This window comes from Martes martes (assembly GCF_963455335.1).
Source record: "Martes martes genome assembly, chromosome: X".
NCBI lineage: Eukaryota > Metazoa > Chordata > Mammalia > Carnivora > Mustelidae > Martes > Martes martes.
The window spans coordinates 10894252-10916206 of record NC_137897.1 but is presented as its reverse complement, the minus strand read 5'-3'; the positions used below and the strand labels follow the sequence as shown (position 1 = coordinate 10916206).

The 21955-nt window shown below is 45.8% G+C and overlaps 1 protein-coding gene and 1 long non-coding RNA gene across 3 annotated transcripts in view; both read left to right on the top strand.

Annotated features, from left to right (window-relative positions):
- Window positions 1–299: 299 nt before the first annotated feature.
- On the top strand, window positions 300–5638 carry LOC308337571. The gene is made up of 4 exons (XR_013966314.1): window positions 300–577; window positions 1866–2051; window positions 4128–4316; window positions 5067–5638. It is a non-coding gene; the product is annotated as an uncharacterized lncRNA (long non-coding RNA).
- Window positions 5639–8169: 2531 nt separating this feature from the next.
- Window positions 8170–21955, top strand: part of CLTRN (collectrin, amino acid transport regulator) — a 31317-nt gene continuing 17531 nt past the window's right edge. The window contains exons 1-4 of one of the 2 annotated variants that reach the window (XM_080795668.1): window positions 8170–8219; window positions 9254–9292; window positions 9821–9879; window positions 14168–14253. In XM_080795668.1, coding sequence (XP_080651794.1) covers window positions 14207–14253 — 47 coding nt within the window. In that variant the 5' untranslated portion in view covers window positions 8170–8219; window positions 9254–9292; window positions 9821–9879; window positions 14168–14206. Of the gene's footprint in view, window positions 8220–9253; window positions 9293–9322; window positions 9515–9820; window positions 9880–14167; window positions 14254–21955 lie in introns of those variants that run through there. The other variant, XM_080795667.1, reaches the window with a different exon arrangement.

Sequence of the window (21955 nt, the reverse complement as noted above, 5' to 3'; positions counted from 1 at the left end):
CCTTTGCCTGAGCTCACCTTTTCCGCGGACTCGACCGGCTTTGTCGCGCCTTCGTAGCGGCCACGCCACGCCCTTCACGCACTACGTCCAGCTTTCTCAGGTGACGCCCCTGGGCCATGCCTAGGCCACGCCCTTCCCACCTAGAACGTAGCCTACGCTCCTTCCCACGGTGTCCATGCCCCGCCCCCCACGCCGTGTCGCGTTCCTTTTTTGCTTTCCACGGTCCTACGTCATGGCCAATCCCAGCGCCGCACGGCACGACCCTACGATCCACATTGGCCACGCTCGTGCCGGTTTGCGCGTTTTCTGGCGTTGGGTCATGGCCGCTCCCCGGGTTCTCAGGACTCCCACTTTTGGGTCCGCTCTCACCAGTCCATGCATCCTGCCCTCCCTCTGCTGGCGGAACTCGGTCGGGAGAAGCTGTTCAGGAGCGGGCGGGGCTCTTGTGTTTCCGGAGAAAGCAGCCTATGCTTCAGATCTAGACGTCAGTGGCATTTGTAAAGTGAAAGAAGTCTTTGGATCCCTAATCCTCGTCTGAAAATAGTCTTTCTTCATATTTCCTCCCAGCTCCAACCGGGTAGGAAACATAACTGGGCACTGAATGGAACTGTGTTCTTACCAGCCCTTAAGCCAACCTTAAATGCTAGGCAGATGCACGGAGTAATAAGCCCATTCTGCTACCTCCTGGCATCTTCAGAAGACTTTTTCTAAGCGCATAGTGCCTTCTTGCTATCTAGCGCCTGTCGGGACAGCACAACACTTAGACCTCGGTAGACCCCCTGCTTTGGGATTAAAGTAAAGAGGTTTACTCCCTCCATTTTACAATCCTGCGTCCACAAGAAAAAAGTGGAGGGGTTACCGCCTTTTTTTTTTTTTCCCCTGTCCAGAAATCTCTGAATGGGGCACTTCTGAGGGAAGGGCACTTACCGTTAGCCTTTCAATTATGTATTCATTTAAATTGTGTTTTTGGAGTACTAAGTTCCAGTGCCAAGACATGTCTCAAGGGACTTACAGTGTGAAGTTTTCCAAGCTGGGTTTGGATGATACAGGAATTGAAGAGAAAATTAAGATGTGGTAAGGGGGTTGGAATAGGTAGAAAAGGGCTTGTTAAGTGCTGGTCTCTTTTTTTAGTTGAGGTATAACTGACATAACATTATGTTAGTTTCAAGTATACAACATAATGATTTAGTATTTGTGTATATTGTGAAATGGTCACAATAACTATCCGACCCCATACTTAGCTGTAATTTTTTTCCTGTGATGAGAACTTTTTAAGATTTACTCTTAGGAAATTTCAAATATGGAATACAGTATTATTAGTTATGGTTACCATTCGGTACATTACAGCCAATGACTGACTGATTTTATAACTGGAAGTTTGTACCTTTTGACCATTTTCACCCATTTTGCCCTTCCCCCATTCCCTGCCTTTGGCAACCAACAATCTGTTACCTGTGTGAGTTCAGTTTTTTGTTTTTGTTTGTTTTTTAGATTTCATATGTGAGATCTTATGTTATTTGTCTTTGTCTGATTTATTTCACTTAGCATAATGCCCTTCAGTTCCATCCGTTTGTTTAGTTTTTATTTGTTTGTTTGTTTTTGAAAAGCAGGTTTTCTTGATTTTTAGCCCAAAGGGAAATCTTGACTCCTCTGCTTGATGACCCTGGGAATTAAGTAGGAGACAAGTGCCAAAAGGACTTTTATATAGATCTCCTCAATGTATGCTGTTGCCTGCAATCACAAAGTATTGAATCAGTCCTATAAGCCACCCAAACTTTTCTGTTCATTTGAAATTACAGGCACTCAGTGGTATGGCTTTATTCAGGACAGCACTTATTTTATTATTGTTTTCAATTATATGACAGAGAGCAAGAGCACAAGCCGGAGGAGTAGCAGAGGGGGAGAGAGAAACAGACTCCCTTCTGAGCAGGGAGCCCGCCGTGGGGCTCAATGAGATCCGACCGGAGCAGAAGGCAGGCACTCAACCATCTGAGCCACCTAGGCGCCCCCGTTCAGGGCAGCATTTAGATCGTCATTCCCCATGATGGCAAGTAAGTTTCAACTTGTCAACTGACTGAATAACTATTGGGAAGCTTTATGGTTGAGTCCACACTCAAAAGGAAAAAGTTCTGTAGTCGATTAACAATGTTTGTCATGGGTGCAGGATGGATGCATGGCTGCAACAACCTATAGGGCATCTCTGATTTGCAGTGATAAAGGTATTGCGTGCATGTCTTTACAAACAGCAGTTCTCACCAACAACAGCTCTTACTGCAAGCTGCTGACGATTTCCAGACAGTAGAAGGGTCAGGATCATTGTTGCTGGTCAGAACTTAAGGGCAGAAACTTTGATATGTTGATTAATTCATATGCTTTGTATATCCATTAGTATGAGGGTAGTTGAAGATTCCGTTATGAAAATGAGAGCATCTGACCTGAAAGGTACAAGGCCCAGTGGCCCTTCCATCTTTTTATATGGGTTGGCAAAAAAAAGTACCTGTAGTCGGGGCTAAATGTGACTGGGTGACACTAACTGTTTGCCAAATAGAAGGTGAAAAATACTGCTCCGTAGAGCGCGGCCGTAATAATTTTGGAAAAAAATTATAACTTGCCTAAACCATGAGAATACTCTTAATATAACACCCAAACAATATTGGAAAGAGTTAGAGGAAGAAATATCGGTTAGAGCTTGCTTTTACTACCTGAGACTCATTTTAATGCATTGGTCTTCATGCAGGAGATGAGGCACACAAGCATTCCATTTAAGAAACATATGGAGCACTGGGTGTGGTGCATACACAATGAACTCTGGAACACTGAAAAGAAATTAAAAACATAAATAAAATTAAAAAAAAGAAACTGTCCTTAAAATTCTTAATTTAAGAATATGAAGTACCATAAAGATACAAATGTAGTGATCCGAAGAGGCACGTGCACCAGAATGTTTATAGCAGCAATGTCCACAATAGCCAAACTATGGAAAGAACCTAGATGTCCATCAACAGATGAATGGAGAAAGAAGATGTGATTGATATATATATGGTGGAATATTATGCAGCCATCAATCCCCCCCCGAAATCTTGCCATTTGCAACCACGTGGAAGGAACTAGAGGGTATTATGCTAAGGGAAATAAGACAGTCATAGAAGGATAATTATCATATGATCTCACTGAGAGGAGGAGTCTGAGAAACAAGGCAGAGGATCATAGGGGATGAGAGGAAAAAATGAAACAAGATGAAGCCAGAGAGGGAGAGAAACTGTAAGAGACTCTTAATCTCAGGAAACAAACTGAGGGTTGCTGGAGGGGAGGAGGGTGGGAGGGATGAGGTGGCTGGGTGATGGACATTGGGGAGGGTATGTGCTATGATGAGTGCTGTGAGTTGTGTAAGACTGATGAATCACAGACCTGTACCCCTGAGACAAATAATATATGTTAATTAAAAAAACAAAGTTGGCAGAATTACACTCAACTCAGCTTGTCTAAATTAATCTTTATTTCTAAGCAGTAGTGATTAACTTTCTCTGAACTAGAAAAATGTTACACTGTGGATAAAAAGACTAAGCTCGTAATGGTTATGGCTGTTGATTAACCTACAAAATTTGATGAACCTTCCAAATACTGTGGCTTCAGATTTCTTTTCATCTTAAAAAGGGCAGAGGTGTGGAAGTGGAGACAAACATATCCCAAAGCCCAGCGTTCCTTGTTTAGCAGATACTAGAAGTTGTTTTTCTCTGACTAGGAATGTAAAAAAAATTGCAGTGTACCTCATGATTTATATCTGCATTCTTGAGCTTCTTCAAATGTCAGTTTATGATTCGAATAAGTAAATTCAGTTCTATTAAGTTATCAAATACTCATGGGCCACGAGAAATGCAAAATTAAACCAAATATAGTCCTTGTTCTCCAGAAACTTAAAATTTGTAGGACACAAAAGTAAATCATGTTGGCAATAGATGCACGCTCAAATGGGGACAGATGCTGTGGGAACCCAGGAGAAGAAGAGAATAAAAAGTTAGTGGACTGGACAAGTGTCAAACAAATAATAACAAAAACCTATAACAAAAACAAAAGACAGCTTTCTCTCTGTGTCTCTTTTTAAAAGATTTTATTTATTTATTTGTCAGCACAAGCAGGGGGGAGCAGCAGGTTCCCCGCTTGATCAAGGAGCTGGATGTGGGGCTTGATCCCAGTCCCAGGACCATCAGGACCCGAGCTGAAGGCAGATGCTTAACCCCCCAGGCGTCCCAAAACAAAGCTTTCTCAAAGGAGATGATCATTGAGGTAGATCTGGAGCATGGCTAAGAAGTTTAAAGGTAAAAAATGAAAATTTACTCTATTGAACTTAAGAAAGCAGTGTGGAAAGAAGCACGCACAAAGGACAGAGGTGGGATGAGGCCCGCTTGCACTCTGATGAACTTTAAAAAGCACCTTGCATGCATCAAAAGAATGACATACGTGGTTTTTTTGCGTGATCTCATATTTAATTTACCCTCCAGAACGATAGATCAATAGTTATGTACTGAGAAACTGCTTTTCAATAGTGTTGTAGAGCAGGAAAAAACATGGAGAAATCAATTTCTTTTTCCTGTGTCAGGAGACTCGGTGCCTTCTGTATTGCTCATGGCAACAGTAATCTCAACTTTTTATCTTTGTTCTCTAAACTCTGAACGTTGGGAGTAAATAGTAACGTATTCAGAATGATTGAAACTGCTTTATTTGTCATCGTTACCGCTGTTACTGGCAAATTCTGGACCTCCTGTATGTGAAATTGCAGAGATGAGCTTTGTATGAAGCAAGTTTGGTATGAATTCTCTGGAGGTTTAATTTAATTTAGTTTAATTTAATTCTCTGGAGGTTCAAATTCTGTGTGAAAATAAAGAGCAAGTTTGTGCAAGATTTTTATAAGTGGGAGAAAAAAACCCAGTATGTTAAGAGGCAAGAACAACTTTAATAAGTTTTAGCATGTTCTAAGTGACCTATACCTTGTAAGAATTTTCATGTTTTAAATTGAGCTATTGACAGTGTCTTATTTTACCACTGTACCTTTTCTATTCACCTGACAGGACTATAAGAGTTGATATTTTTCATGATTGTCTTTTGGGCTGCTACCAATTTTACTACCATCAAATACTTTTCTAAGCAAACACTGGGATATAGGAAAATTGAAACTATAATTACGGACTCTTTAGAAAATAAATATGAGCTCACCGTACATCTATACTTATGTCATGTGGCCAGAACAATACTCCAAGGAAAATTCATAGCCACAGATATTCATTATTAACCGAGAAAGACTAAAAATGCATAAGCCTATTTGTCAACCCAAGAGTTATAAGAAGAACAAGAAAACCAGCATGATGACAACAGGAGTAAGGACTCAATAAAAAAAAAATAAGATCGATGACTCAGAAAGCACAAAAAAAGACTTGAAAATTAAATTTGAAATCTTGTTCTTTGATTAAGTGGCAACAAAACTAGACAAATCTCTGGCAAGAATAATGGAAAATGAGAAAAAATTAATATGTATACTAGAACATGCAAAGGGAATATAGCAATGAATGTAGATATTTGATGGGAAATACTGTATAAAGTCCATGAGAATACCGGAAAATCTTGATGAAATAAGGACTTTCTTAGAAATTATAAACAGCCAGAATGGACTCAGTGAAACATGAACCTTGCAGTAAATGACAGTGTAAGAAATGAAAGTTTTCGAAGAGCTCTTCCCCTAAAATGTGTATGAACCAGATTCTTCAACTCTGCATTTCTTCTGCAAGTTTCTTTGGCGTTTTAAAGTATTTGTAAACATAGAGGATATTAGAAATCTTTGTACACCATTTTCAAGATGATAGTGTAAGGGCTAGAAAAAAATAAACTTCCGGAATCAGCGCTTGTAAAGGAACCTAAATGATATTCTTCTACAAAAATAGGTTTAAAAACCTAAGGAAAAACACAGCAATTAAGTCCAGGAGTATGTTAAAAATCTTCAAACTGAGCTTATCTAAGGGTTGCATCAATGTAAAGGAATTTATTAGTAAAACGCACCAAATGGTAAGATCTCTAGGATCATATTAATAGATGTTGGAAGAGCAGCTGATGAAATTCAACATGATTTTTGGATAAAAAGAATTTTTAGTAAAAGGAGACTTTTTATCTCACTACACATCACATTTAAAAGTGGCCCTCCAGATCCAGCCGAAGAGCAGCACTCACGTTAGAATAAGGAACAGAACAAGGGTCCATGTTATTCCATCTTACGATTCTGATAGTGCTGCTATAATGAGACAAAACAAGAGCTTCACACAAGAAGATCCAAGGCTAAGGCAGGTATGTTTTCACTCTCAAAATATAGTAGCATTGGTCATTCATGCGGGTGATGTTACGGGTATTTTGTATTTTTCTTTTAGCTTTTCTGTATTTTCTATACAGAACTTCTGTTGCTCTTTTTTTCCTGCCTTTTTTTTCCCTCTGTCATTTTTCAAATGAGACAACACACGTCGCTAAAGTATAGAATAGTGAAAGTGAAGTACAGCATAGGGAATGTAGTCAGTAAAATTGTAATAAGTGTAGGGTGACAGATGGACAGATGGCAACTACACTTACTGTGGTGAGCATTTTGTGATGTATATAAATGTTGAGTCACTCTTTGGTACACCTGAAATTCGCATAATGTTGTATGTCAATTCTGTTTTAGTAAGGATAATTTTTTAAAACTCATGTTTATATTAAGCACTACTAGAGTGCCTGGCACATAGAAATTGTTTAATATGTAGTGATCCGAAGGAGCACATGTACCCGAATATTTATAGCAGCAATGTCCACAATAGCTAAACTATGGAAAGAACCTAGATGTCCATCAACAGATGAATGGATAAAGAAGATGTGGTATATATACACAATGGAATACTATGCAGCCATCAAAAGAAATGAAATCTTGCCATTTGCAATGACGTGGATGGAACTGGAAGGTATTATGCTTAGCGAAATAAGTCAATCGGAGAAAGACAACTATCATAGGATCTCCCTGATATGAGGAAGTAGAGATGCAACGTGGGGGGTTTGGGGGGCAGGAAAAGAATAAATGAAACAAGATGGGATCGGGAGGGAGACAAACCATAAGAGACTCTTAATGTCACAAAACAGAGGGGGGCCGGGGGGAGGGGGGTTAGGGAGAAGGTGGTGGGGTTATGGACATTGGGGAGGGTATGTGCTATGGTGAGTTCTGTGAAGTGTGTAAACCTGGCGATTCACAGACCTGTACCCCTGGAGCTAATAATGCATTATATGTCTATAAAAAATAAAAATTTAAATTAAAAAAAGAAATTGTTTAATAAATGGTGAATTTTATTTTGAAAAAGAGAGAAATCATAATTCAAAAGGGAAGAAACTTTCCTTGCTTTTCAAAGAATGACTTAACTGTAATTCAGCATTTTACTGTCTGAAGTCCTAGTCACATATGTGATTAAGAGCAAAAGAGAAATGTTTGATACTTTGGGGAAGTTTAAGGCTCAAGGAAGGTTGAATCAGATTCGTCTCTAACAGCTTTGTTCCCTGATGCAAATAATTAGCTTTGTTATAATCTCCATCTACTGGCTTTTCCTTCCCACGTTGACTTAAACTAGTCTAACATTTCCCCAGATAACTTCATCTAGTCTGACTTTGTTTTCAGGACTAAGTTATGTGAGCTCTCCCTTCTAGGAAACTTCCATTTCACCTAACAGTGAAATTGCTAGAATGACAGGCCTAACTTTTGGCGGCCTCTCCCTCTAATCCAACCTTTCCTGACTCTGTGCCCTTGCGACCAAGGTGAGGGAGAGGATGGGAGAGGATGGGAGCTTCCTCAGGTGGAGTCACCAAGCAGAAATGGGTCGTCTGTGGTAAAACATCACCCTGCCCACGACGGGGAAATGACAGGACTCTCGGAGTGCTGCGGGAGTGTTGCCGTCGATCTCTCTCTCGTGGTGGCTTTGAAAATCCACATTTTGTATTTAACATCAGGGTCACCCAGTCTTACTTTTCCTTTCATGGTTTTCAGGCAATGCCGTGGACTCTGGGGACTGACTTCACGAAGCAGCAGCGGGGTAGAGAGGAAGGCGCTGACATCAAGCTGCCTGGGGGCCTTCTGTTGACATCCCCACAATGCCCGGCAGGGGAGACTCTCTTCCACTCATTATGGTAACCCTGAGAGCATCTCTGAGGCTTTGTTGCAATTTCAGGTCTGTTTGTTTGTTTGTTTTTTATGATTTTACTTATTTATTTAAGAGAGAGAGAGAGAGCACAGAGGGAGAGGGAGAAGCAGACTCCCCGCCGAGCAGAGAGCCGGGTTCGGGCCTCCATCCCAGGCCCCTGAGATCATGACTTGAGCCCAAGGCAGACGCTTAACTGACAGAACCCCCCGGGCGCCCCTGTTGCCTTTTCGGTTTTGACCAAGGCTGACCAGTGAAGGCCCAGGGCAGGTCAGTGCGGCGCAGGCAGGGTTCCGGTGACACCCACTCCCTCCTCCACGGCCACCGCTGCCTCCAACACCAGATCCTCAGTCCCTCGAGTGTGAGATGATTCCAGCAACGGCGATCGGGAGGTGCCGTGTCGAGGATGAGGGAGGCCAGCAAACCTAGTTCATGGCGGGAAACTCTTAATGACTGTTCTCTGGCGCGCTGACCAACACGGTTGCTAGTCACAAGTTTCTACAGAAATTGAATTAATAGAAAGTTGAGTTTCTCCGCAGCCCAGCCCCATTCCCGGTGGTCAGTGGCCACCTACGTGTGGCGGCGACCGTGTTGGATAGTGCAGGCGCAGAACGTTTCCGTCCTCGCAGAATGTTCCACTGGACAGCTCCGCTCTGTACCATTCACTCTGAACCTACACACCCGCCAGAACTTAGGGCTGACCAGAATGACCCCCTTTGAGGTGGGAGCTCTCCCCGGATGTTTACCTGGGGAGGTGAGAGTCAGGTGAGGCCATTCTTGGAAGGGTGTCTTTTGTTCCCCAGAGATACAAAGGGGTGATGTTTGTTTTCCACATGAAGGGAGCTTATCAAGGACCGGCTGTTTTAGCCCTGGAAAGGTGGAAAGGTGAGGCCCAGGAAACCATTCAGAGAGGGCTCGGTTCTTTCCGTGGCCCGCTCAGCCAGGCGACAACAGAAGGGGCGGGGTGGGGGGTGTGGTGGGGTGGGATTCCGACTCGAATCAGCAGAGGAAGCAGCCGCTGGAGGTAGAGTTCACAAAGGACAACTAATCTGTTTTCCACACAGATTTTCGTAAATAACTGACAGGAGATGGGCTGCTTCTCTGTAAGTATTAACCCAAATAATGGGGTTTAATCATTAAACCTTCTAGGTGGCGGCTCGCTCATTTCTCTGATATTCTAATCCGGGTCACAGAATGGCTAAGGCAGCTTTAAGTGGAGGGTGGATTTTTTTCCCTGGGTTTGCCTTGTGTTTTGCGCCCTGAAAGAATGTTGTGCCTGCTCTTTTTTCTGGTGACTGCTATTCATGCTGAACTGTGTCAACCAGGTATGTGGTCTTGAAACTTAAAAATAGGGTAACCGTTTTCTAAATGATTGACAAGTCTTCGACTGAATGACCTCTTTATTTTCCTAAATCCGCAGACGTGTTGTGGCTTGAAAGTTGAGACTGTGACTGTTTTATGAGTTTGAAGGAAAAATTTGAACGGGCTAAGGTGCTTGTAGTTAAACTTTCAGTTTTGGGGGCAGTTTAACTGAAGTTCTGTGTTCAGTTGATTTGAGTTGATTAAATGTTTGGACTTGATGTTTTGGCAGATTTTTATCATCACATGCTGCTCTTTTTTCTTTCTGGCAGATGCAGAAAACGCTTTTAAAGTAAGACTGAGTATCAGAACAGCTCTGGGAGATAAAGCAGTAAGTGAAGAACCCGCATGCTCATTTTTTAATAACACTACTTTCTCTAGTAATGAGCCTCTGCCTCATATCTTAAACTCATAGTTTGATCCTAAAGACCTCAAATCAGATATGGTCTTAAAGTTAAAACATAGTAAAATGGAAATTGTTAAAAAATGATTTTGCCTCAAGTCTTTAATCTGCGGTGTGTGCTAGAAAATCTGTGAAGCTTTGTATGACACACAACAGTGTAGCAAACTGGAGCATCTCAGCCAAGCACAGTGCGGGGTGGGGGGGTGGGGGGTGGGGAGGGGGGGCGAGTCCCGCACTCAGGTCTGGGCCGGCTCTGCACACCATCGCGGTCATTAGGATTTTGTCAGCCTCCGTTTTCTAGTCTGCGAAAAGGTGGCATTGTTCCCACATCAGATTTTTCATAGCACGAAAAGTTTCTAGTTCTACCGTGAAGTTCCTCCAGCTCCAATGTCGGAGTAACAACGTGAAATACGTGTTTATGAAATGGAAGTTAAAAAATACTCGTAAGGCTAACGTAGCTCTAAGAACAATACGGCCTGTGGAATTAATGAGATGATTTGTGCGATTCGAGTTTGGGTATCCCCGTGTGGTCTGTGAAGACTTTCCCCAGTAGAAGGCGATAGTAAGATGCCTTGGGGTAGTAGCAATGGAAGAGTGCTAAGGAAGCTTAGAGGTACGGATTCTGTTTGCAGGCCAATCCACCAACGGGTTATTTTATTCATTCAATGAGTAAGGATCATTACAGTGCCCAGCATTTACTGAGAACTTAGTTTACTTTCCAGCAGAGATCCTTCTGAGCACTTGACTTACATCCGTTCCCGCAGCCCCCACAACAGCCCTTTGAGGAAGGTAGTACCGGCATGCCCACTCTCATGGAGTAGAGGAGAAAACCGAGGTACAAAGAAATTAAGCAGCTTGCTCAGGAGCTCAGGTCAGCAAATGACGAAGAGGTGAGACTTGAACAGGCTGTCTGACTGTAGAATCTACTCTTTGTGGTTGTGTATCCCAGGGTCCTCCAAGGGTGGGCACCATGCTGGATGCCGGGGATGCAATGGCAGATAAATCAGGCTTGTCCCAGCTTTCGTGGAGCTTATGGTATCGGGAAGATTGGTTGTCCATGAAACATTCGGTAAACGAAATGGAAATGTGCGATCTTGACGAGTATTACAGGAAGGAGAAGTACCTGGGGGCTTTGGCCTTGTCGGGGCCTTAGTACTTGGCATTTGCTGTGAAGTCTAAAGTCTTAGTGGAGGTGAGCCAGAGGATAAAAGAACACAGAGCAGAGGGAACAGGACATGCAAAGGCTTGTTACAGGAAGGAACTTAGTGAGAGTATGAGACGGAAGGAAGGCTGAGGTCTCTGCCCTGGAGCAGGGCGGTAGAGCATGGCATGTGCTGAGTTTGGGCAGAAAGCGGAGATCAGGCTGAAGAGTATGTGGACTGTGTTAGGCAGTTTTGAGATTATCTTTAAAGCAAACATGAGTTTTCTGAAAGAGATGTTACAGAATTAGTGCTTGGAAAACACTCTGGTCACAGTGTGGAAGGCAGATTGGAGGGGACAAGAGTAGAAAGGAGAAAGGGGGAAGGAGGAGTCAAGGGTGATGCTTTATTTATTTACTTTTTAAAAGATTTTACTTATTTATTTGACAGAGAGGGAGAGAGAGCGCGGCATAAGCAGGGCTAGAGGCAGAGGGAGAGGGAGAAGCAGGCTCCCTGCAGAGCAAGGGAAGCCTGATATGGGACTCGATCCCAAGACTCTACAATCATGACCTGAGCTGAAGGCAGTGGCTTAACCACCTGAGCCACCCAGGTGCCCAAGGATGATGCTTTAGTTTCTAATTATGCAGCTGAATGGATGATGACCTACTTATGAGTCAGGGAAGCAAGTGCAGACAAGAAAATCATGGCTTTAATTTTGGACTTGTTGAGCCTGAGGTATTACTGAATAAGCAAGGACAGGGTGGGCTTGAGATACGGTGCTGGGTCATTCACATTACGGTGATAATGGAAGCCTGGAGTAGATGACAGTGTGAAGGAGAAAGTACAGAGTGACAAGAGGGGAAGCTCTAGCATAGAGTTTTGAGGTTCTCTGAGACCTGAAGCCCTTATAGGAGAGTGCAAACCTACACAGGGGACAAAGGGACAGGAGGAAAACCAGAATGCATATCACAAAGGGGAAGAGAGTGCTTCAGGTCGAAGGAAGTGTTCAAGAGCATCAGATGCTGTTGACACGTCAAGCAAGGTGGGACTGAAAGCCACTCGTTATGTTGAGTCATGTGGAGGTCACCGGTAACTGTAGAGAGAGCCATCTTTGTGGAGTGGTGGAACTGGAAAGCAGATAACGGAGGGAGCTGAGAAGAAGTGGGTGGCAAACAGGTAAAGACGTAAGTATGACAACTCTTTTGAGGCTCTTGGCTGTGAAGGGCAGGAGACAGACAGCAGTAGATAGAGGGAGAAGGATTGAGGTCAGTGATTTGGTTTTGGTGCCGTTTTAATGGGGAGGCTTGAGCAGGGCTAAAAGCCAGGGTCTCATGTACAGAGGAGAGGGGAAACTGGTCCCCTTAGATCCTGAGACGGGCGGGAGGGAAGTGTTCCTAATACAGGTGGATGGGATAGCCATGGACAGGAGGAGAAACGCCACATCGGCCTTCCGGGGGAGCACGTGGGCAGCATGTATGTCTACAGAGGGAGTTTTTTGTTTGGCGTCAGGAGGATGGGGGAGTTTAAATTGATGACTTGAGGATGTATCTCTAAATTATGAGACAAGAGCATCTAGTGAGGGGCGCCTGGGTGGCTCAGGCAGTTAAGCCTCTACTTTTGGCTCAGGTCATGATGCTAGGGTCCTGGGATGGAGCCCCACACAGCATCATCCTCCCTGCTCAGTGGGGAGCCTGCTTCTCCCTCTCCTTCTGCCTCTCCCCCTGCTCATGTTCTCTCTCTCTCTCAAATAAATAACTCTAAAAAAAAAAAAGAAAAGAAGAAGAAGAAGAAGAAGCATCTAGTGAGTATGAGGTTTGAGTTTGGTGGAGGTGGGGAGCTGAAAGAGGTTTGAAATAGCCGTCGTGAGCCATGAGAGAGAGAAAATGATGGAGACCTGAGGGATTCCCGGGCAACTGGGGAGTAGGTCATCATGAACTTAGAGTTAAACAATCCTGTTGTGTGACTTTCTCCAGTTCCACGTGATTCCTCACCTGAAATATGTGGTCAGCCACATTAGTTTGCCAGGGCTGCTGTCATAAAGTACCATGACTTGGGGAGCTTAAACAATAGAAGTGTATTTTATCTTCGTTCTGGCGGCCGGCAGTCCAAGCTCAGAGTCTCAGCAGGGTTGGTTCCTTCTGAGGTGTGCAGAGGAACGATCTATTCCAGGCTTCTCGCTTTGGCTTGTAGATGACTGTCTTCTCTCTGTATCTTCACTTTGTCTTCCCTCTTTATGTGGCTGTGTCCAAGTTTCCTCTTCTTGGAAGGACACCAGTCCATATTGGATTAGGGTCTACCCTAATGACCTCATTTAAACTTAATCACCTCCGTAAAGACACTGTTTCCAAATACTGTTACATTGTAAGGTATTAGGGGTTAGGACTTCAACATATAAATTGGGGGGGGGCACAATTCAATCCATAATATGCACACACTCAAGTTTCCAGCTAAGAAAATGGAAAGAAGGGGCGCCTGGGTGGCTCAGTGGATTAAGCCGCTGCCTTCGGCTCAGGTCATGATCTCAGGGTCCTGGGATCAAGCCCCACATCTGCCTCAGCATCCCTGCTGAGCAGAGAGCCTGCTTCCCCCTCTCTCTCTGCCTGACTCTCTGCCTTCTTGTGATCTCTCTCTCTGTCAAGTAAATAAATAAAATCCTTAAGAAAGAAAAAAAAGAAAATGGAAAGAAAAATTCTACCTATGTTAGTAAAGGAAAGGCAACTGAGAGAGGTAATCCATCTATGAGGAAAGAGAGTAAGGGAGGAAGGGAACCGACTGTATATGTCCAGAATATGATGTCCAAATGCACTATTTGTTGACTGGCTACTAACACTGCAGATTTTGAAGAAGATAATGCGATGGGAAGTGCACCACACTTGGAGTGACAGAATGTCCAAGAAAGCTCATCCTGAACATTATCATGACATGATTTATCTTGGGTTCTGGTCTTTAGTGTGTGAGAAAGATGAGAAAGAGGGACAGGCACTGATTAACACCGGCACTGTGGTCACAGTTAGATTCCAACAGGACCAATTTTTTATCCTAAGCCTTTTACATTTTCTGTTTTACTTCTCTTTTAGTATGCCTGGGATACAAATGAGGAATATCTTTTCAAAGCAATGGTCGCTTTCTCCATGAGGAAGGTTCCCAACAGAGAAACAACAGAGTAAGTAAATAGTAAAAAATCTTAATTGGTTATTTGCAGTGATATTTGAGACATGCATTAATTCAAAATTCTGTCTTGAAAATAATTAACCTAATTTTTGGAAAGGATCCACATTGTAACATTAAAAAAACGTTTGTAATCTGGTTCACCTTGCAGTCTATACTATGTTCCAACAATGCTCTTTGTTCAGGAGGCACTGTGATGATAAAAATTTGTAGATGTGGTCATGTGTCATAAGCTTGTTCTACGTTCCTGTTGTATACATGTAGCTTCTCCTATAGATAGGTAGAAGGAAGGAAGGAAGGGATGAAGGGATGAAGGGAAAGGAAAGGAAAAAAGAATTCTGCTCTCATTGTATTAGTTTGCTAGGACTGCTGAGGTAACACAATGCCACACGCCGGGTGACTTAAGTAACAGACACCTATTCCTCACAGTTCCGGAGGCTCCAAGGCCAAGATCCCGGTGCTCAGGCAAGGTAGATTTCTTTCTGAGGCTTTTTCTCTTGCCTCGCAGACACCACTAGAACTGTGTTCTCACATGACCTCTTCTTTGTTGGGGGAGCATGGAGGGAAGAGAGAGTGAGCTCTCCAGTGTCTCTTCGAATGAGGACACTAATCCCATGAGGACTCCACCGTTATGATGACATTTAACTGTAATCATCTCTTTGTTGGCCCTCTCTCCACATACAGTTCCGGGAGCTCAGGGTGGGGTGGGGTTAGGGCTTCAACATAGGAATTTGGGGAAGGGGGAACACATCAGTCCACAGCACTCATCTTGGAAATACACGTGTATAGGTTCATCCCACTGTTGGCATCTATCATAGTACCTTGGTTATTTTCTTAGAAGCTTTAGTACAAACTTTTCACAGTTTCACATTTTTTTTCTGTTCTTCCAGAGGCATGGTCTCTGTTTGGCATGTTTCCTTCTATCTCTGTTTGTGATTCTGGTACCACTTCTGGTTTCTGTCTATTCCCTCCCTCCTTCCCCTTGAGAGGAGAAATGGCTGATGATTGGTGAGCTGGAAGGAGAAGCTCTCCCTGGGTTCCCTTCTGTGCCCGCAGACAGCAGGCGTTATTCTGTGCTACTCCCTACACTAAGTGCAGAATCAGTCCGCGCAGGGGCAGGCCCATGCAGCTGTAAGGCTGGGTGTGCTACGTACAGAGGAGGACTGTTTCCGTTGGTCGGCGCCATAGCATATAGCTGTTCAATATCATGCATATTACTCCGGCATGTGCAATAAATGCTCCAGCTCAGCTCTACCCGGATGCTGTTGATGAATTACCTCCTTTCAGGAGTTTTGTGATTAGGAAGAAAACTCACCTGCTGACTAATGTTATGTCTTCCACCCTGGCCTTTTTAGTATCCTATCTGCTTCATTCTTTTTTTTTTTTTTTAAAGATTTTATTTATTTATTTGACAGAGAGATCACAAGTAGGCAGAGAGGCAGGCAGAGCAGAGAGCCCGATGCGGGGCTCCATCCCAGGACCCTGAGATCATGACCTGAGCCGAAGGCAGAGGCTTAACCCACTGAGCCACCCAGGCGCCCGTGCTTCATTCTTTTGTCTTAATTCTGTAAGGATTCAGAATCTGACAAAGAGGATCACTATTTATCGACCTCCCTCAAACCCACAATATGATGCGTGGGCTGTGAATATAAAGAATGAAACAAAAGAGTGGCATTTGGGGAGGCGAAATAAGCATATGATAGATGTGTGTACACACACGTATATATTTAAAAATAGGTAATGTATTCACATGATTCAAAAAATTAAAAGAAGGAGTTACATAGTAAAACAAAATTGTGTCCAAAGTGAATTCTGTTCCTGTTTTATAGAGTTTTAGAAAAAAATCTATTTGTGCTTGTCATATGCCTTTTAAACTGCACATTCTTTCTACAACTACATTACAACTTTTCTTATAAAAATTAGGTGATTCGGGGCACCTGGGGGGCTCAGTCATTAAGCGTCTGCCTTCGGCTCAGGTGATGATCCCGGAGTCCTGGGATTGAGCCCTGCATCGGGCTCCCTGCTCGGCGGGAAGCCTGCTTCTCCCTCTCCCACTTCCTCTGCTTCTGTTACCTCTCTCACTGTGTCTCTGTCAAATAAATAAATAAAATCTTTAAAAAAATTAGGTGATTGCTTTGCAAAAAATTGAAAAGGAAAAATTTAAGAAAAAAAATCCCCCTCGTCATCTTACAACGCAGCCCCACCCCCAGATAGTCTCTTTACCTTCTACTCTTCTCGTCCCCAGGTTTACACATTGCTCTGTTGGTCATACTGTTTCTTCCTCTGGGTGCCTGCATTGAACCTTGTTAATGACTATGTTAAATCAGATGTTTCCATTCTTAGGAAAAGTTAATTTAAACATGTAACATTTTAAAGGAATTTTGAGGAATTCACGTTTGCATTTTTGTTTTAACTTGGAGCATTGTGTACGTTTGTGAATATCTGATGTTGTTTACTTGGCAGATGTGTTTCACTTGTACATGATATGGAGAAGGCGTCATTACCAATGCCCATTGAAAGTCAAAAAGTGCAAAACTCCATCAAGGGTCAACAGATGTTTCTGTAAGGCCACAGGCAGTATGAGTGCCAGCCATACTGCTGTCGGGGGGCGGAGTGATGAGGGCTGCCTGATGAATCAGGGTGTGTTTAAAATGCAGTTCACTTGCTGATCCCATTCTCCACGCGCTGCCATGAAGAAGGCTGCATCCTTACATGAACAGGCTTCCCCTGTGGGAAAGGGCCCCCCAGAATGCAAGACGGCATTGAGAAAAACTTTGCAGAGCGGCCGCCTCTCCCCAGCGGGTGGGTGGACAGAAGACGCCTGTGGCTTGGCAGCCGGCTCAGGTTTTAACGCTTCTGCCTTAGAAAGGCCTGCTGGTGCCAGGGCGGGACAAAATAAATGCTGGGGGGTAGCGGCTCTGGGACGAACTGCATCCCCTCAAAATGCTTATGATCGAGTCCGCAGCCCTAGTAGCTCAGAATGGGATTGTATTTGGAGATAGGGTCCTTGAAGAGGTGATGAATGTACGACGAGGTCACAGAGGTGGGCTTTGGCCAGTAGGAATGGCGTCCCTACAAGAAGAGATGAGGACTCAGGTGTGCACAGAAGGGAGCCCGGGTAAGACAGGAGAGGCCAGCCATCCGCAAGCCAAAGAAAGAAGCCTCAGAAGAAAGGGGCCCTGAGCACCCCGTGATCCTGGGCGTGTAGCCTCCGGACCGAGAGACAATAAATCTCCGTTTTTGAAGCCGCCCAGTCTGGGGCGTTTGTTAGAGCAGCCCTGGCGGACTGACCCGGAGGCAAGTAGCCGTTTCCGGGATGGCTTCAGGGATCCCGATCTGGAACATCACTATTTCCTTCTTTCTCCTCGTGGCTTATTTTATGAACATTGCAGAAAACTAGAAGTTACGGAGACGGACAGAATGGAAGATGTAAAAAGTAATGCACTGCGAATAACCAAAACAGATTCAGAAGAATGAAAACGCTAGTTTTCATACCCCTTTACCCAGTCCTCACTACCGTCTCGTACATCAAGCCTGACGTCCCGCAGGGGCGCAAGCTCAAGAGCTCCCGAGGACGCTTTTGCGTACTTGGCGACCCGTGGCTGGCAGAGCCTTGATCCACTGCAACGACGACTGACAACGCAGGAGGTGTTCCTGCTGGAGAGATGGGTCCTGGCTGCGTGCGCACAGGACTGACAGGCAGCGGACGGGTCCAGTCCCCCGCAGCCAGCAGGCAGGGGGAGAGAAAGCCAGAGGGCCGGGGAGGCAGGGGGGGTGTGGGCAGGCAGAGAGCGCTGTGGCATTTCCTGGCCCTTCCCCGGAGGACAGGGCCGGGCGGGAACAGGTGCCAGCGCATAGGCACGTGCGGCCTGGAGGGGTGCCGACAGCTGGGCCCGTTCCGATGAGTTGCTGCCCGCGCCCCACGAGCGATTATGTGCTCTGAGTGACACTTTTGCTCGGGCCCCGTCTGCCTCAAGGCAGGCAGCGAACTGCTCAGAGCATCGCCTTGTCTGTAGATGAGACACCGGCATGTCATTCCTTCGCCATGCACACCGGGGAACCCCGTCCCTGAGGGTGTGCCGGGGAGCAGACACAGGGCCTGCCTTGTGGCTGCAGAAGTCCCAAGCGGGAAGGCTGACCCAGGCTCCAGGGACGGGGCGAGAGGACGGCTCTGCGAGCGGCCTGCCTCCCGCTGTATCCCTGGGAGCCAGCGGAGGCTGCTGGAGGGAGCCGGGAGGACCCCCTGCGGGGCCAGGAGAGCAGGGCGGTGAGGCTGGACGGGCCCACCGGAGGCCCAGCACCGGGTGGGCTGGAGGACGTTGGCCAGAGCGCAGCGGGGGCCCCGAGGCCCCCTGAGTGGGGAACCTGAGGGCGTCCATCACAGCAGAGGAGAGGACCCCCGACGGCGGAGCAGCCTGGGGCATCCACAAGGGGCCCTGGCGAAGGGAAAAGAACCCTGCTGTTCCCTTCGGTAGATGCCCCCAGCCCTCTCCGTGCTCCTTTCCGTCCCTACAGGAGCGAGAATGACGTGGGTGGGGGGACAGATGGGGAGACGCGTGGGGCTGGGGGGGGGTGGCGCAGGGACAGGAGGGCAGTGGGGCTGCGGGAGGGAGAGCGGCTGTGAGTCCGAGGCGGGAAGACGGGGATTCGACCGCCCCGAGCTCTTTCATAAGCAGAAGCGGCGGGAAAGCTGCATGGATCGCCTGAGACGCTGTCAAAGTCCGACGGAGAAAGAGCTGACAGAGCAGCCAGGGGCAGCGTGTGCGGACAGAAGCCTCTCCGTGCGCTGCGGTCCGCCGAGGCAGCCCGTGCACCGGCGTGGCTGTGGCTGCCCCCACAGAACGGAGGACCTTGTGCTGCCTCCCCCTGCGGGCTCGGCCCTGACCCCGAGACGGTGCGTAAAACCAGGTCTCGCTGGGCACAGCGGCCGCAGAGGGAGCGGGGCCTGGGAGACGTGATAGGAAGGCGGAGGACCGGGACTAAATGCTTTCCAGGTCCTACTGACATCCTGGTATCGAGTGCTTTGCTCCCTACTTCCTGGATGTTCCTTATTCTGTTTGTTTTTGTTCTAAGACCAACTTATCTATTTCCGAGAGAGACAGAGCAAGCGTGAGGAGGGACAGGAGGAGGAGGATAAAATCTCGAGCAGACTCTGGGCCAAGCGAGGAGCCCGATGTGCGGCTCCCTGAGATCATGACATGAACTGAAATCAAGAGATGGTCGCTTAACTGACTGACCCACCTCGGACCCCCCCCCCCCCCCCGGTTTTCTTAAAAGCAGAATGGAAGATGTATGGAAAACTGGCAAGGACAGAAAGTTCTGGTCTCATTAGGTCAGGTTATGTGAAGATTTCTTGTGAATTTGAAGATGGCAGCTAGGTGTTTTTAAGTTGTTACGATAAGGATTAGGCCAGATTTAGTAAAATAGTTTCAGAGAAATTTGTAAATGTTGAAGGTAGTTTCTAGGGAAATGTAACCGAAGGGGACACTCGAGTCTACTTCCCAAGTAAGTTGGGAAATGTACCTGCCGAGTTTGTCAAGTGTTGGCTTTAAGGGTAATTTGTCACTTTTAGCACGAGAGGGAGAAGTCTGACTCGGGCATGGCCTTTTCTTTCTGAATTTCACGGTGTAGGGCATGGAATGGATTTCTTCCTGTGCCCAATTATTCAAGAATAAGTCTTGTGATCTGAAAAGGAACAACGTGCTGTTTTGTCCACGGTGAGGGGATTAATGGTCTTGTGCTTGTAAAACAGCAGCCCAGCTCCTCTTTAGTCCTTTGATTTCCAGAAACAAGAGCCTGATTCTTACCTCCCCTTGGATGCAGCTGGCCCTGTCTGGTGCCATTGAGGAGAAATGGCAGTAGAGCCAAATCGCAGAGGATTAGTGTAAAACCAGGGCTTTCTACACTTGAGGAAACGGAGTGGACATTTTTACCTCTTCAGGGCTTTGCTTGAGAAGCCGTTTGAATACGTATAAATATTAGTACTTTGTAAAAGAGTTGGACAAAATGATTATTGCAATGAATTCCAGTAATTCCATCAGACCGACCTCTATATACCGGTACCCTCGTGGACACAGTAAGATCTCAAGCCCTTTCTAGCAACTGCTGTAGAGTGAAATGCCTCGTCTCAAGTCCAGCAAATGGCAGGTAGTAAACCTCAAAACACAAACTTGACTTCTAGCAGTTCAGTCCAAGACATTTTGTATCTAACAGTAGTAACTTTGTACCTAACAGTAACTGTCAACATTGAAAATGTTGGTTTTAATATTTTCAGGAACAATTTGAATCTTCTAGTAATCTTCACGTCTAGGTAGATAAAACATTTTCAGTCGCTTCGCTGAGGTGCTACGTGAAAGTAGGCATTGCCCCAACGGAAACCCCAGGTAAAGAACTTGAGTTCATAGTAAAGGATGGTGTAGTTCCATGGTGATGCAGACACGGGAAAGTACGTAGGGTCACGGTTGTGTTGGTGGACTCGTATGTGTCCCTATTCCTTCTTTATTTTTCTTTTTGGAGCTTCTCTATACCTGCTAGTGTTGTCCATTTACTTGTTTATCTTCTGTCTGCGCCCCCTTGGAACGCAAGCTGCACGGGAGAAGAGACTTTGCTTTGTTTATTCTGACTCTCTAAAGGTGGATGCTGTGAAATTCATGTTTGAACAGTATTTAAAGAGGCTTTAGATGGAAAGAACGAGGTAGGGAAAGTGTCCAGAAGACCTCTTAACACGGTTCCTGACTTCCCCATTTTCCCAGCAACGTTACTTGGCATTTGTTTAAATTCTGTAAACGGCGTGAGCCACACATACTATACCACTCCCCGGCTTTTTCATTCAGCAGTTTCGTTTTGAGATGTAACCTGTCGTCAAAAACACGGAGCTCTAGTTCAGTGCTTTCCAACTGGGGGTGATGTCGGTCCCTCTGGGGATATTTGGCAATGTCTGGAGATGCGTGCGACTGTCACCGCTGGAGGTGGTCGTGCTGCCGTCTGGGCGACGGGGGCCAGGTGTGCCGCTCAGCATCCCGCGATGCAGAGAACTGCGTGGCCCAGTAGCCCAAGAGCGGAGAATCCTTGGGCTGTGTCCTTCCTTCGGTTTGTGGAACAGTATTTCCTCGCTAGCGCACAGAGTGTTTACGTTAGCCGTCCCCCTGTGAGTGAGCATTTAGGTTGTTTGGCTTCTCTGTTCTGACGGAGTGCTGGGAAGAACATCCTCACTGCTCTGTGTGTGTGTGTGGGTTGTGGTGTGTGTGGTGTGTTAGTGGGGGTGTGTGTGTGGGTGTGGGGGTTGTGTGTGGTCGGTGGTGGGTGTGTGGGGTGTGTATGTGGGTGGGGGTGTGTGGTTGTGTGTAGTGTGTTTGATGTGTGTAGGGAGTGTGTATGGGAGTGTGTATGTGGTATTTGGGTGGGGTATGTGTGTGGGGTTATGTGCGGTGTGTGTGGGTGTGGTGTTAGTGCTGGTGTGTGTGCGGGTGTAGGTGTGTGTGTGGGGGGTGTGTATGGTGTGTGTGTGGTATGGGTGGTGTGTGTGTGTTTGGGGTATGTGTGTTGTGGGTGTGTGTGTTGTGGGTGTATGTTTTGTGGGTATATGTGGTGTATGTGTGGGTGTCTGTGTGATGGGTATGTGGTTGGTGTCTGTGAGTGTATGTGTGTGGGAGGGTGTGTGTATGGTGGGTGTGTGGGATATGTGGTGTGTGTAGGGG